Here is a 13739-nt window from a genome sequence, read left to right as displayed (position 1 = left end):
TTCGCAGGCGATTGACCAACGTGGCCCCTTTAAGGTGACATCTTTGGCGCCGTGTATTTAAACACAGGTCGCTAGAGCGCCTGAGAGAACTAGCGGCGCGTAAAGCAGCTCGCAGCTCCTCTGTCTTCTTTGACGAATTTTACAATGTAAATTGGTTCTTAAAGGGGAGGATGGTGTAACGAGCTAAATTTTCCCTAATGTTACACAGTCCCCGTTAAGTACACTTGATGGTCAATAACTTTAATAAAGTAATTAGACCCACCACTCGGGTGTGGTTCACGTTGTGACCAATTCTTGTGTATGTGATGCAAATAGGTGCATTCACATTTGGAGGGATGACGTCAAGCCTCATCCGTTACGCGAGGTATCCAGAAAATTACACTCGCAATACATATTAGTGTTATCAACAGAGATGACATTTTGGATTAATAAATATATTTCTTTATATTGAATACGATTAAATACAAATCAGTCTGAAATCTACTTCCTATTTGGTAAGTGCGCACGAGGAGTCGGATTATCGCTCCCATGACGACACTTTACTAGAGTACTTAGTGCGTTGGGTGATCGCGAAGGCGCCCACGACAACTACCTTACTGAATGCAAGAGAAGCTGATTAAACCGCTTCCTCGCTGTGCTAGAGTATGTGTCTAAGTGGAGCGTGGCCGCATTACGACGTGCCCGCCTACACACAAGCGTTTTGTCTGGTTAGCGGAGCACCTCCAACTGCTGTTTCAGCGTGCCCCTCGTGGGAAGTGACGTCTTCAGCCGTGCTGAACGCGAGAATCCCTTCTCTCTCCCTTGCAACAAGTTGATAAATGGTAAACTAACTTGCTGTTGCTCTGATCGGAGCAAATTCAGCTCATGGGTTGCCTGAACATTTTCTATTTGTTGGTGCAAAAACGTAATTTATTGTCCTCTTTTACAGGGACGAGAAGAAAACAATTAAAGCGTGAAACAGTATTATCTTAAAACATGATCCTTCCGTTTTAAGATTTAAAGCTGGGAATTCAACATCAAATTGCCGGAATTACAACATAATTTTCTAAAAGCTTAATTACTTTTATGATATTTAGATGGAGCGCCATCGCACACAAATTTGGTAAAGCATTACTTATCACAAATTCTTGTCTGTTTCTAAAGACGAGATAAGAGATGAGCTAAATAACCAGGTGTGCTTTCTTAACACGTAACCTAGTCACCTATCTTTCAAATCCGTACAGTATGATGTGCTCTATGATAGGTCTCATATCTCGATTGAGTCTCATCTCTTGCTCTACCTTACGAGTCTTCAGAGGCGGCAATGGTTTCAAACGAGATACAATACCATTTAAGCTATGGGTATACGGCACAGACTCGGCAAAGTTACACTTGTCCATTTGCTAAGTCGCTGAGTACCGGAACAGAATGGATGCAAAATGCACCTTAAAAAGACATACGGATGCATATAACACATTTGTGTCGAGATAGAGTGGCTCAATGTTTATTTTGCCTTTGCAAAATGCGTCGGATTGGCATATATAAGGCATTAAGCACGCGATTTAAGGTTGGACATCTTTAGCAAAGTACTGCTTCTTAATCGGGTGCTCGCTATGTATATATTATTAACTTTAAGATGAATAATTAATATGATTTTCTTTCAGATGAAACAAATATAGGAGTACAACATTATTACGTTTATTAACTTTGACTTTACAGTTCCAATGTTACCAAATTTGGTAATATTGACGCAATAATACAGTGTTCTGTTGATTGGTTGATTTTAAATTAAATCAACCCCACCAATCGTATAAGTACACAATTTGGCGGTGTGCAAGGAAGCGCTTTACATAGTTAGTTTTTTTGCATTAACGCCAGAAGATAGAAGAATGCCACGAAAGAACTTAACAATTTACTACAGTTTTACTTTAATATTTTTACTAAATCCTAGTATCGACCTCTAGAAGCTAAGACCTCTTAGCTACTTGTAACTTTTCTCTGGAAGTCAGTGTACGTGAAGATATCGAGGCTTCTTACCGTCACTGTAATCAGTGTAAATAGACTAGTACTGTTGCCATTACTAGCAAAAGGTATCCCTTTTCCCTGGTAGCACTTTGTATCCATCTAACGGATTACGCACGTTCCAATTAGCCTTGAGTGAGCTTTCAAGCCTCCTTAGAGGGCTATCACGCAACGCGTGAAAGATTCACTCATTTGAATGACCCTGAATTGAGAGCGTTGAACGTATGAGTTCGGCCGCAGGCGGGCGAGCTCCATGCTGTCCCCTCCGGTGTTTGGGGTTCAGCAGCACTGTCCTGCCAGACAGTGACGACCCCGTTTTAATGGTGGTCCACACCAGAGGGAAAGGGGCGCGTCCAAATTAACGGTAAAGAGGGCGCCCCAAATGAGGAAAGATATAACGATTGGAAGGAGCTAACGGTAGGAAAAAAAGCAAAATACAACTCACTTTCCGGTTTGCATTATATCCCGACCGTAAGCCGATCTTCAAGCTTTGTAGAATAATATCATCGCACTGGATTTGTATGACAAATATGATGTCATCCTTAAATTACCTTGGATCAGAAAGCACGAGCCATGCTTTAACTGGCAGTTTTGAGCCGTGACGATGCCTGCCTCTCGTTCATTAGAAGATCATCTGATGAACGCCTTGGAGCGGTCACAAGCGTGTGGATGTTAAACGAGTGAGTGCGATGGCCTACGAGTAAGTGCGATGGCCTCACTTCTAGGTCGGTTGTTTGCACGACTACACAAGACCTAAATGTGTCAACTTATCACACTATGGAGTTAGATGCTGACGGCTGTGCACAAGCACAGGCAGCATTGAAGTTCGACCACTCAAATAAGTCGAGTGGTACGAAACAAGGATGCTTGCTTAAAAAGCAACATTCAACAAATTTAAATCGCCGGTTTGTACGAGACAGCGCGAAAATCCTAGATCGACAGGAGAGTCGATCGTAGAGGATCTCGCTGTGGTTGCGCAACCACAGCTAAAGGCAGTTGGGGAGGACACTCCCCAAATAAAGCTTTGGGGAGTAAGTTCCCGAAAATCCGCGGGAATAAGTTCCCAGAAACCTGTCATCAAAGATTCCCAGGTGCCTTAGGAAATAGGTTCTAAAGAGGGAACTGAGACATCATATGTTTTAGTAAACAGCGGATCAAGCGTAGGCGCTTATTCAATTACTCTGATAGCGCTATCGAAGTTATGTCCGTAGATAGCTCAATTGACAATGCTAGATTTAAAGAGTTCTTCCATTATCTGCGTAGTAGCAAAGTCAAGCAGGTCTGCGTTCTAATCAAAGATGACAAGTACTTGGCCGATATTCGGTCGGCAATAGTATTTCTGACAACGACCGAGTTCTTAGCAGCTTATCGGTGGCCTCAATGAGAAGACTCGGATTAAACTCCTTACGTCCCAATCCTGGGAGTCTTTAAGGGCAAATCCTATATATAAGGATTTAATCGAATAAAGGGTGTAATCTCAAAATCCGTACCGTGCGGGTTGCATAAGGATAAAGGCATTCGACGTGAAATCGACCAAGCTTTAACTGTGTCATGAAGCAGTGGACGTCGCCTCGTGAACAAGTATTAGCGATCGACAAGTTCTTTACCGATCGCTTGCAGCATGGCCATGTGAGGGAGTCAATGTCCCCACATATCTCTCAGACCTTCTGTGTGCGTAAAGCAGCAGGGGAGTGGCTGGTTCTGCATGCGCTCAATAAATTGAGCGCTACAACAGGATCGGCTGAAACGCCGATACCACGAAAAAAACGTAATCATTGATTGTATGTCAAAGAGTACTATCTTTTCGTCAATGGTTCTGATGGATGGATTCTATCGTATCCTAATGAGTGAGCAGATCATCCCCTCACAGCAGAAAGTATCTCAAGCAGAATGCTATGGGAGTGGCTTGTCATGCCACAGGGACTTAGTAATGCCCCTGCGACATTTAACAGATGTGTAACCAATATGTTGAGATCGGTGCGGGATTTCGCACCGAGTTATTTTGATAATGTCTTCGTTCATAGCAGAGCCATATACAAAAAGGCGGGAGTTAAAATACATTGTATCCATGTCCGAAAGGTTCTTACACTTATGCGTAAGCACAAGTTGTATGCAAATCATAAGAAGTGTATATTTGCTGCAAGCGAGTTATTCTTCTTGAGTGCATCGTGGGTTAACTCGGTGTACGCCCCGATTCGGAAAAGATCAAGGCGATCACCGACTGGCGTGTGCCAATCGATGTAAAGTGTCTCGGAAGTTCCTCGGCTTAGCGGCGTACTAATATAAGTACTACCGCAATTATGCCGAAATGACAGTACTTCTATCTTCTTTGTTGCAGAAAAATGTAAAGTGGTAATGAAAGCTAATTTACAGCGTTCCTTCGAGGGTATTAAGAGCAGCATGGTGCAATCGCCAATTATGGCGATTGCTGACCAAGACCGACCATTTCAAGTGGACTGTGACGCCGTAAATGCAATACGACACAGACGGCGCTGAGCGCGTCGTCTGTTATTAATCGCGTCAGCTTCAATCAGCTGAACGCACCTATTTAGGCATGACAGGGTACTCCTCGCCATGAAATATGCACTGAATAAGTTTAGGGTCTATCTCTTGGGAGATAGACCGTTCATTGTATACACAGATCATGCGTCTTTACTCACGGCCGTAAACAGTCCACACCTCTCACAAGGATTGGCGATATGATTGTCTCTTTTCGTGAAATATAGTTTTTCCGCTGAAAGCAAACCAGGACGACTAAATGTCGTCGCTCATAACCTTTCGCGCCAGCCAGATTTGAGCCGGCTGCGCACATCAAAAGCGAAATAAGCCCACTGTTGCAACAATCAACAGTAAGCATGAGCCCTTTGTTGCAACAATAAGTGTTCCGTCGTCAACATTATTTGACGACGATAGAAGAGCCTATTTAGAAAGACAAGGCTCTTAAAGGACTGGTGGAATACCTTAGAAATCCATCAGAACAATTTTTTGAAGTTTTGTCAAGATTGTATCGATCCTCAACAGATCGATACACCCCACGCAACGGCTTACTAAATTACACAGCCATTGCTATCGCCGTACCAAAAGCTGCAAAGTGGCTGTAGTCTTGTTCGCAGCTTTCGGAAAGGCGATGGCTCGCTAAGAGTTGAAGTTACTAAGCGCACGCTGAAAGGAGGTGGCCGTACAATTAGACTGTGTCGACGCAAGAAGAGCAACATTATTATTGCTCTAGAAACGTTTTTTTAACAGTAGTAACAAGCTGATGCAGAGTCGCCTACGTCTCGACGCCCTTTAAACACGGCAGGTGTACTGGTTGTTGATCTTTTGTGTAATGACTTTGGCGTCGTCGCACCAGTCGGACCAGTACACGTGCACGGCAGGTGTTCTGATTGTTGATCTTGTGTATAATGACTCAGGCGTCGTCGCACGAGTCGGACCAGTACACATGCCGTTTTTGATGGGTGTCGTTACGTACACGACTTTGCGTCAGCTTGTTACGACTGTTCGAAAAATACATTTCAAGAGCAATAATAATGCAGCTCTTCTTACGTCGACACTGTCGTATTGAACGGCAACTTCGTTTCAGCATGCGCTAAGTAAGCTCAACTCCTAACGAGCTATTGCCGTACAAAAGCAGCTGAAGTGGCTACAGCCATTTGTAGCTGGAACAAAGGGTATGTTTCACTAAAAAAAAGTATGGGCTTTGTGCTGCCGCATGAAGGAGGCGAAGGGCCAAATGCACCTCACGTCGCGAAATGCTTTTGCTGCGCCAAGCTTTCTGAGACCTTCTCAAATATTCATCTCTTCAAGTATTTCCCTGCGCGCATATTCTAGGAAATGCGGCGCCGTTGCTCGGCTACCAGTTACCTAAGCAATTACTCCCCTGGCAATTCTGGCGGCCTGATCAAAGGACACAATTCCTCCAAAAGAACGTGGAAGCAAGATATAAGACGTATCCAAAGCTTCTTTAGCTGCTACAACAAATCAAGCACAAAAATGACACATTGCAAGAGATGCTAGCGATTGCCAAGAAGAGCGGCAAGACTGGCCTACGGCCCACGAAAATGGTCGTCGTGCCGTTCTTTGTTAGCGAGTTTTCTTGCAACGCGATGGAATGTCTTGCGAAATATGCGGGGTATAATGGCTGATAGCCAAAATAAATAAAAGGAAGAAGCGGATGCTAAGACAGAACTGTATTTTTTTTATGAGATCGGTGACCGAGTATTACTTAATGCTAAAGAGAAGGCCCTGCAACACTTTCAGTCATCTCGAGTGAACATATTCACGTATTAGCCGAGGGCGCGGCTTTATTTCGAAGCTTTTCTTTGCTTATTAGATTGCTAATGAAAGCACAATTTGAGAAGAGGCTTTATCGAAGAATGGAGGTGCTGTATGCGATGATCAACAGCTACTGACAGGAGGTGTCGACGACTTGTCTCTACGTAAACTAGAATTTGCGTGCCATAAGAGGGGAATTCTCTTGCAGTACGGTGAGATTCATACACTGCGCGATGTGCTGAATGAATGGCTTAGCATGCACGATATTGATCATTTCAATTCCAAGACGAAGCAGCAAACATTTCCTCCGTCGCTATTGCAGAATGCTCCGACACTCTCCAGTTTCGGGCAACCAAAAACAGGAAGTATCTTATTAAAAGCGTCTTAATTTGTCGCAAACTGAACCTTTGTTACCGATTGTCGTCATCCCTACCCAAAGATAATTTGCGTTTTTGCATCATATATGAGTGTCTTGGTGCATCAATAAGTGGTCATCGTGGACGTGAGAAAGCTTGTGTCACGCTAAGCCGCATTTCCTACAGGCGACACCAATATAAATTCATCCGCAAGTACATACGTGCTTGCGAAGTTTGTCAACGGCTGAAGCCCAGTGCTTTACCCGTGCTCCATTGCAACCTCTGCCTGATTCGGCAGAGTTTTGGTAGTCCGCTTCAATGGACTTCGTCTTCGGATTTCCCGAAAACGATCACAACAATAATTGTACTTTTTGTGCTTGTTGATCGTTTCAGCAAGATGGTTCATCTTGCTGCAGTCATGGAGTCGACCACTGTTAAAGGCTGAGCTTGTCTTTGTTGCCACGACATTTTGACTTCGCGGATACTTTTACTCGCTAAAGAGTTGGAGCGAGTTCTTGCCGATGGCAGAATTTGCCATTAACAACATTACGGCGCATGCCACAGTAAACCACACACCGCTTTAAGTGGATCGTGTAAGCCATTCACGTGTACATCTTGTTTGAGAGTGGCTCTTATTCAAGGGAAAAGGGACTCGCTCGAACCGAGCACACAACAATCTAGCTTTTTCCCATCACGCATTGACTCTACGGTCAAAGCGAAGGATACCGATGTTGATTCTGTTAATGTTAAATGGACAAACTCAGTAATAGCGATAAGAATATTATTGCGTTGGGAATGATGCTAAAATACTCAGCATTGAAAACAATAAAATTAGTGAGAGCATTATTGTTCTCACTAAAGAGGAGAATGACATCTCCGCAGTGCGCACCGGTCGCACTGAAGACAAAAACAAACCGAGTCAGAAGAAGAATTCCTGCTGGCTAGAGAAGCAGTGGTCCGTTTCGAAAGGGAGTTCATCGTTGATGCGGTGGATCAAAAATGGAAGTATGATAAAAATGGAAGAGCAAACATTATTTCATTTACTGTTAATGATTAAGTCCTACTGTCTGCGTTAAACCTACCAAAACATGAAGTGAGGAATGTGGGCAGTAATAACTTACTGCCCAGATATATCGGCCCGTTTCGCGTACTCTACCGCCAAGGCAATGCGTACACGATCAAGCTGCCTCGTTGGATGCGTACTCATCCTACGTTTTATATGGGCGTCTCCGACCGTTCGATCACTACGAGGATTTTTCCACTTCCTAATTAAAGCGGCACGTTTTAAAGCATCCGCCAAAGCCTGATGGCTCGAAGCCAAAATCTGATGGCTCCAAGCCGAAGCCTGATTGCACCGAGACAATGTATGGTAGTCTCGGGAGGACAGAGTCTAGTGCTCCCGAACCAGACATTCAATTTCTTCCTCCGAGGATGAAAGCTTTTGACGAGCTGTCACCAGCTCGTTTTGAAGGGACTGATATGCCCGCTCGTTCGCTTTGCATTTGGCCAAGAGAAACACCGTCGACCGTTATCGCCAACTTGCAACGACGGGATTGTTCGTGATTAGCGTCCTCCCGTATATAATTGGGGACGTGATCCAAGTCACGGTGTTGACTCGGGTTCGGCGAACGAGGCGATTTCGATTTTTCCTTCTTTTTTAATCCATTGACAGATTCGAGTGATGAGAAGCGTTTTCTAGCTGAAAGATTCTTAATTCACTGTGGGGTGACGGTTATCTCGTTCGATGGCGAGGTATCCACCCTTACATGACAGCTGGGAATCTCGTTCCCAACTGATGATGGACGTTCCATGTCTTGTTCTACAGTACGATTAGACCCATCCTTTTCCAAAGAGGGTCCATCAGAGAAGGAGCGCTTATCGCGCTTGAAACAGGATTGAAGTTCTTAATCGCTTCGCGCATCTCAGTAGCGATGCGTGTCCTCCAATGAGGATCTTTAAGGTAATATGCCTCCATGGTGCATGACCTGCACGCCTAAAACAGCAGGGACATGCGCTTCTTACAACAGGATATGCAATTTGCCTCTCAAGACGAACGGTGCAACTTACAGCGTGCACCGACTACAGTCCGTGTCTCAATGCGGTTCAAGGAACAACCATTTTGTCAAGCCAGGCCTCACGGCTAGGCTTTGCACATTGTGCACGAGTGCTTCCCAAGCTTTACACAAACGAGTGACATTCTTTGCATGCTTGCATGCGTACCGTCGATGCCGGAAAAAGGCATCGATGAAGAATTCCTTTATGTCCTCACCAGGCTTGTGTAGCCCGGATGAGTCGATTAATGAAATATTGTAGCGTTCGTTTGTCAAGATCAACAAGTTATGTTGCCCGAAAAAGGTATAACCAGATTTTTTTCGGGTGCGAAGTGTAAACCGCTGCAGTGCCTCGCTCTTTGGTTCATGTTAACGTTCACCACAACATTACTTTTGAAGTGATCTTTAGATTCACTTCGTCCCTGGTGATGCAAATTAGCACCACCAGTAGCATGCTTACCAAAGTGACATTTACGATTCGTTTTTGTTGACGGATTCTAAATCACCAGAGCTATCGTGGTCCTTAAGTCATCACCAAAAGTGGCTGGCGAGCCATCAAACAACGTCGAAATGACCTCTTTTTTGTCACGCTGGAACACTAGGGTGACGGACGCGGCCCCGGCCAAATCGAGCCTTTCACAGTTGGACGATGACGCTGACTCATATAGTCACGTACAACTGGAGTAGCAGGTGACTTGCACCCCGCAGTAGACGCATTAGCGTCTACTGATAAAATTGTATTACTAGCAACTGAACTGTGCCGTGTAGCTGCCAGCTTTGCGGCTTCAAAGGCTACGCGCACGAATTTGAAACCATGCGCAATTAAATGTTGGAATTAAAAAAAAACGAACAGCTGCTAATCTACAGAGAGAGACATATTAGTAAACTCTATCACTCTACATTGGTCACTTAAGTGACTGTTGTGTAGGGGAGGTGATGTTACCGGGTGCCCGTTACATAACATTATTTCTTATAAGGGAACAGTAAGTATTATTTCTAACAAAGTTACAATAAATATTATTTACTGTGAGAGGAAAAATAAAAAAATACGAATATAATATTTTGTAAATTTTGACTTGACATTTCCAATATTACCAAATTTGGTAATAGTGACGCAATACGACAATAGCTGTTGATTGGCCCCGCCAATTATTACAAAACACAATTAGGTGGTGCACAATGAGGCACTTGACATATATTTGTAAATTTTATAATGAAGCCTGTAGAAAGAAGATCGTTACAGAAGAAGTTAATATTTTGATACAGTTTTACCTTCTCTATATACTGAAGACTTAGTATCGACCCTCTAGTAGGTACGTCCTTTAAGCTTCTTGTAACCATCCTCTGCAGGTCAGTGTACGTGAAGTAATTCAGGCACCTTACCTTCAGTGCAATCAGAGTAGGTTGACTAATACTGTTGTCAGTACTAGCGAAATTCGCTCCGCTACAGCTTCAGTACTAGCTAACCTATACTAATAACAGTGTAGGCAAGGCACTGCACGCACGACGTGCAAAGGAAGACTATACGTTGCTAAGCGGACGCTTTGCAACAAGTCAAAACAAAAAAGTAGTGCTGAGTTTAGAGAAAACGCAACGCTGTATTTATTATAAGTTCCTACGTACTAATACCTCTTATAGTCCTGCCTATCTATTTTAAACGAAACAATGTATGTTATCATATTGTTCATTCTTCACGTTTAAAAGGGTTTTCTCCTTCAACTTTGAGCAAAGCGTTAACAAGGTTGAGTAATTAGCATCGCGGATTGTGTGGGTGTTTCCGGCAGTTGCAGCAATCTGTTATACCTTCAGGAAATAAAACACGTCCTTTTTAGATTCTGCTGCAACCTTCTTTGGCTCAATGGTACTTTTGTCTGATCCTCAGCTATTAGCCACTGGTCAAGATTTTTAATCTTTTCAGTTTGCTTACGGGCAATTTCAAGTATGTCCAAGGCTTGCTGCAATAGTCGTATTCAATACGTATTCCGCCCTTGACCTCTTGAATTCTACCTTTTATAACGTCGCTTATTGCAAGGTCGGTCTCAATCTCGAGTTGGGCCTTCTCGGCAGATTCAAGATGTTCTTAGCATCATCAAGAATCTCATTAGATTGATCTTGAATACCCTTAATTTTTGCCTTAATTGACTCGAGTGTTGTGGCAATGCTGGTTGCGAAGTCTTTGGCAAGCTTTGTAGATCGTTTGTAATTTATAGAGGCATCATCGTTGAAAGTACGGAGAGAATCATCAACAGCACAAAACCAATGGATTACATGTTTTGTAGACAGATTCAGCAGGGTGGTAAATCTTGTTGCAGTACCAAAAAAAGCAGGCGGAATATTTCGAGCATCACTCAAATAAGTTTTGGCAATGTAGAGTACATCTCGAGTTTTCTTCGCCCAATGTAGATTTGATCACCCATTTCGCTCATCTTTCCGACGACATCAGGAGCGGTACGCATTTGGACAAGAGTCATTCAATGTATTGATCGTTGTTTTACAATTATTATTTGAATTTGGATGCTATGGCAGGAGACGTGAGCAGAGAATGTCGATTGGTTCTCTTTGACATTTTTTGCAACAACCCCGCGAGGTGCACTATTTGTGTCATACACAGTTCCATCTGTAATTTTTTGGGTGGGTTTGATTTCAAGGTTTGCAGAATTATCGCTATTGGAATTTGCTTTATTGGTTTTATCTTGATCGAATGATATCTTCGATATACGCGATTTAGCTTCAACCGTATGAAGCGGATAAATTCTCGAATATTGGCGGTGGCGGTATTCGGGAGATGTAACGGGGCATTTTTGTTGGTACTGACAACAATACCGATAAATGTACTTATAACAGCACCGATAACAGTACCGGTAACAGTGCTAATCAACATACACTAATTACAGTGCTGGTGGATTGCCTCGACTATTCACGTACACGGCGTGCACAGGAAGGTTCTAAGTAGCTAAGAAGTGTAAGCTACTAAATTCTAAAGCTTTAAAATAGGAAAAAAATAATCTCTGTTAACATACTAAGTTCTTTAATTACGATCTTCTACTAGTGGCTTTAATATGTTATTAATCAACTATGCAATGCGCCTCCTTGCGTGACGCCTTAATGTGTCTTGTGACAATTAACGGGGCTTCTTTAAACTTAAATTAAACCAATTAATAAATTTAATGTCTTACTGCGTCAATATTGCCAAATCTGGTAATATTGGAGCTATTAAGTCGAAATTAATTGAAGATAATAATTTTGTACTTCATTATTTATTTCGTCTCATAGGAAATAATTCATACTATTCCTCTTATAGGATATAACATTTATGTAACGGGACATCCCATAACAATGCCCCGCTAAAACAACAGTCACTTGAGTGACTGATGTAGAGTGACAGAAAGTATTACTAAGTCTACTGTGAACGGGATGTCCTGTTCACGCATTAGGATCTGATAGAATCCATCCATTAAATCCATTGACGAAAAGATAGTCTCGACATACCATCAATGATTACGTCTTTTCGTGGTATCGGCGTTTGTGCAGGTACCATTGCAGTGTTCAATTTATTGAATGCCTGCACAATCCGTCACAATCCTGTTGCTTTACGCATACAGAAGGTCAGAGAGCTATGTGAGAAGATTGACTCCCTCGCATTGCCCCCTGCCGAGCGTTAGACAATAACTTGTCGATCGCTAATACTTGCTCACGAGGCAATGGCCACTGTTTCATGACACAGTATTTCGAACCTGGATTCAGATTATCCTTCGGCAACTCGCACGGTACGGATTTAGGGAATACATCCTTTGATTTTGATAAAAGTATATGAAGGATTTGTTCTCAAAGACTCCCAGGATTGAGACGTATAACATTCAATCCGAGTCTTCTCATTGAGGCCATCGATAAGCTGCTGAGAACTCGATCGCTCTCAAGAAATTCTATTGCCGAACGAATACCGGCCACGTACTTGTCATCTTTGCTAAGAACGCAGACCTACTTGACTTTGCCATTACGCAATCATGGAAGAACAGTTTCGATTTTAGCGTTGGTATTTGAGTTATCTCCGAAATTAACTTCGGAGGCGCTATCAGATCAATTTTATAAGCGCTGGCACTTGATCCGTCGCTTGCTAAGACATCTAATGTCTTATTGTCCTCTTTAAGATTATAATCAAAGGTACCTAGGAGCCTTTGACCACATGTTTCTGGGGACTTCTTCTCGCAGATTTTTAAAAGCTTACTCCCCAACTGCCTCAAACTGTGGTTACGCAACCACAGCGAGATCCTCTTGATCGACTCTCTTGTCGATCTAGGATTTTCGCACTGTCTCTTACCAGCAGGCGTTTTAAATTTTCTTGGATGTTCCTATATAGCAAACATCCTTGTTTCGTACCACTTAAGCTATTCCAGTGCTCGAACTTCGACGCTGCCTGTGCTCGCGCACAGCCGTCGGTATTTAACTCCACAGTGTGATGGGTTTCACTCTGAGGTCTTGTGCTGCGACCGACCTACAAGTGCGGCCATCGCGCTCACTCGTAGGACATCCTTGTGGACGCTTCAAGACTTTCATCAGTTCGGCATCTGGCAAACGAGAGGCCGACATCGTAACGGCTTGATGCTGCTAGTCGATGCATCGCTCATACTTTTGAGCCATGGTACTCTAAGGATGACATCAAATTTGTTATCCATATCGAGTATGATAAAAAAAGCATCGTACTGGTTACCCTTTAACGTGTATTGGATACCAACTGCAAGTTTGTTTACTGTTACAGATGCGCCTGTAGCCAGGTGCATTGACATCCTCGATAGAGGAATATCGGGCTCAACAAATTTGAGTCTGCGATAATCTAGCGATTGGCGTCGAATGAAACTGTTCGACGGCCCACAATCGACTAGGGACTTTAGTGGCAAAATATTTGCCACTATAATTTTCAAGGTGATGAGGTTAATCTCTTCACCTGGGGCAGTTACAGACAATGTTTGTGTGTAAGAAACAACATTCGTCAAAAGGCCTGCAAATTCTTTTGACCTTTTGTTTTAGCAGGGCGCTCCGCAAGATAGACCATCTTGCT

The 13739-nt window shown here is 43.2% G+C and overlaps 2 protein-coding genes across 2 annotated transcripts; both read left to right on the top strand.

The window, feature by feature from the left end:
* Window positions 1–5329: 5329 nt before the first annotated feature.
* On the top strand, window positions 5330–5832 carry CCR75_009379 (uncharacterized protein; the record flags this gene model as incomplete). Its single annotated transcript, XM_067967420.1, has 2 exons — window positions 5330–5483; window positions 5600–5832. 2 exons carry the CDS (start codon window positions 5330–5332, stop codon window positions 5830–5832), a joined length of 387 nt encoding a protein of 128 aa, XP_067816185.1.
* Window positions 5833–5835: 3 nt separating this feature from the next.
* On the top strand, window positions 5836–6664 carry CCR75_009380 (uncharacterized protein; the record flags this gene model as incomplete). Its single annotated transcript, XM_067967421.1, has 2 exons — window positions 5836–5950; window positions 6363–6664. 2 exons carry the CDS (start codon window positions 5836–5838, stop codon window positions 6662–6664), a joined length of 417 nt encoding a protein of 138 aa, XP_067816497.1.
* Window positions 6665–13739: the final 7075 nt, after the last annotated feature.

This window comes from Bremia lactucae, linkage group LG14, assembly GCF_004359215.1.
Source record: "Bremia lactucae strain SF5 linkage group LG14, whole genome shotgun sequence".
NCBI classification, from domain to species: Eukaryota; Oomycota; class Peronosporomycetes; order Peronosporales; family Peronosporaceae; genus Bremia; species Bremia lactucae.
This window is presented reverse-complemented; position numbering and strand designations above follow the sequence as displayed.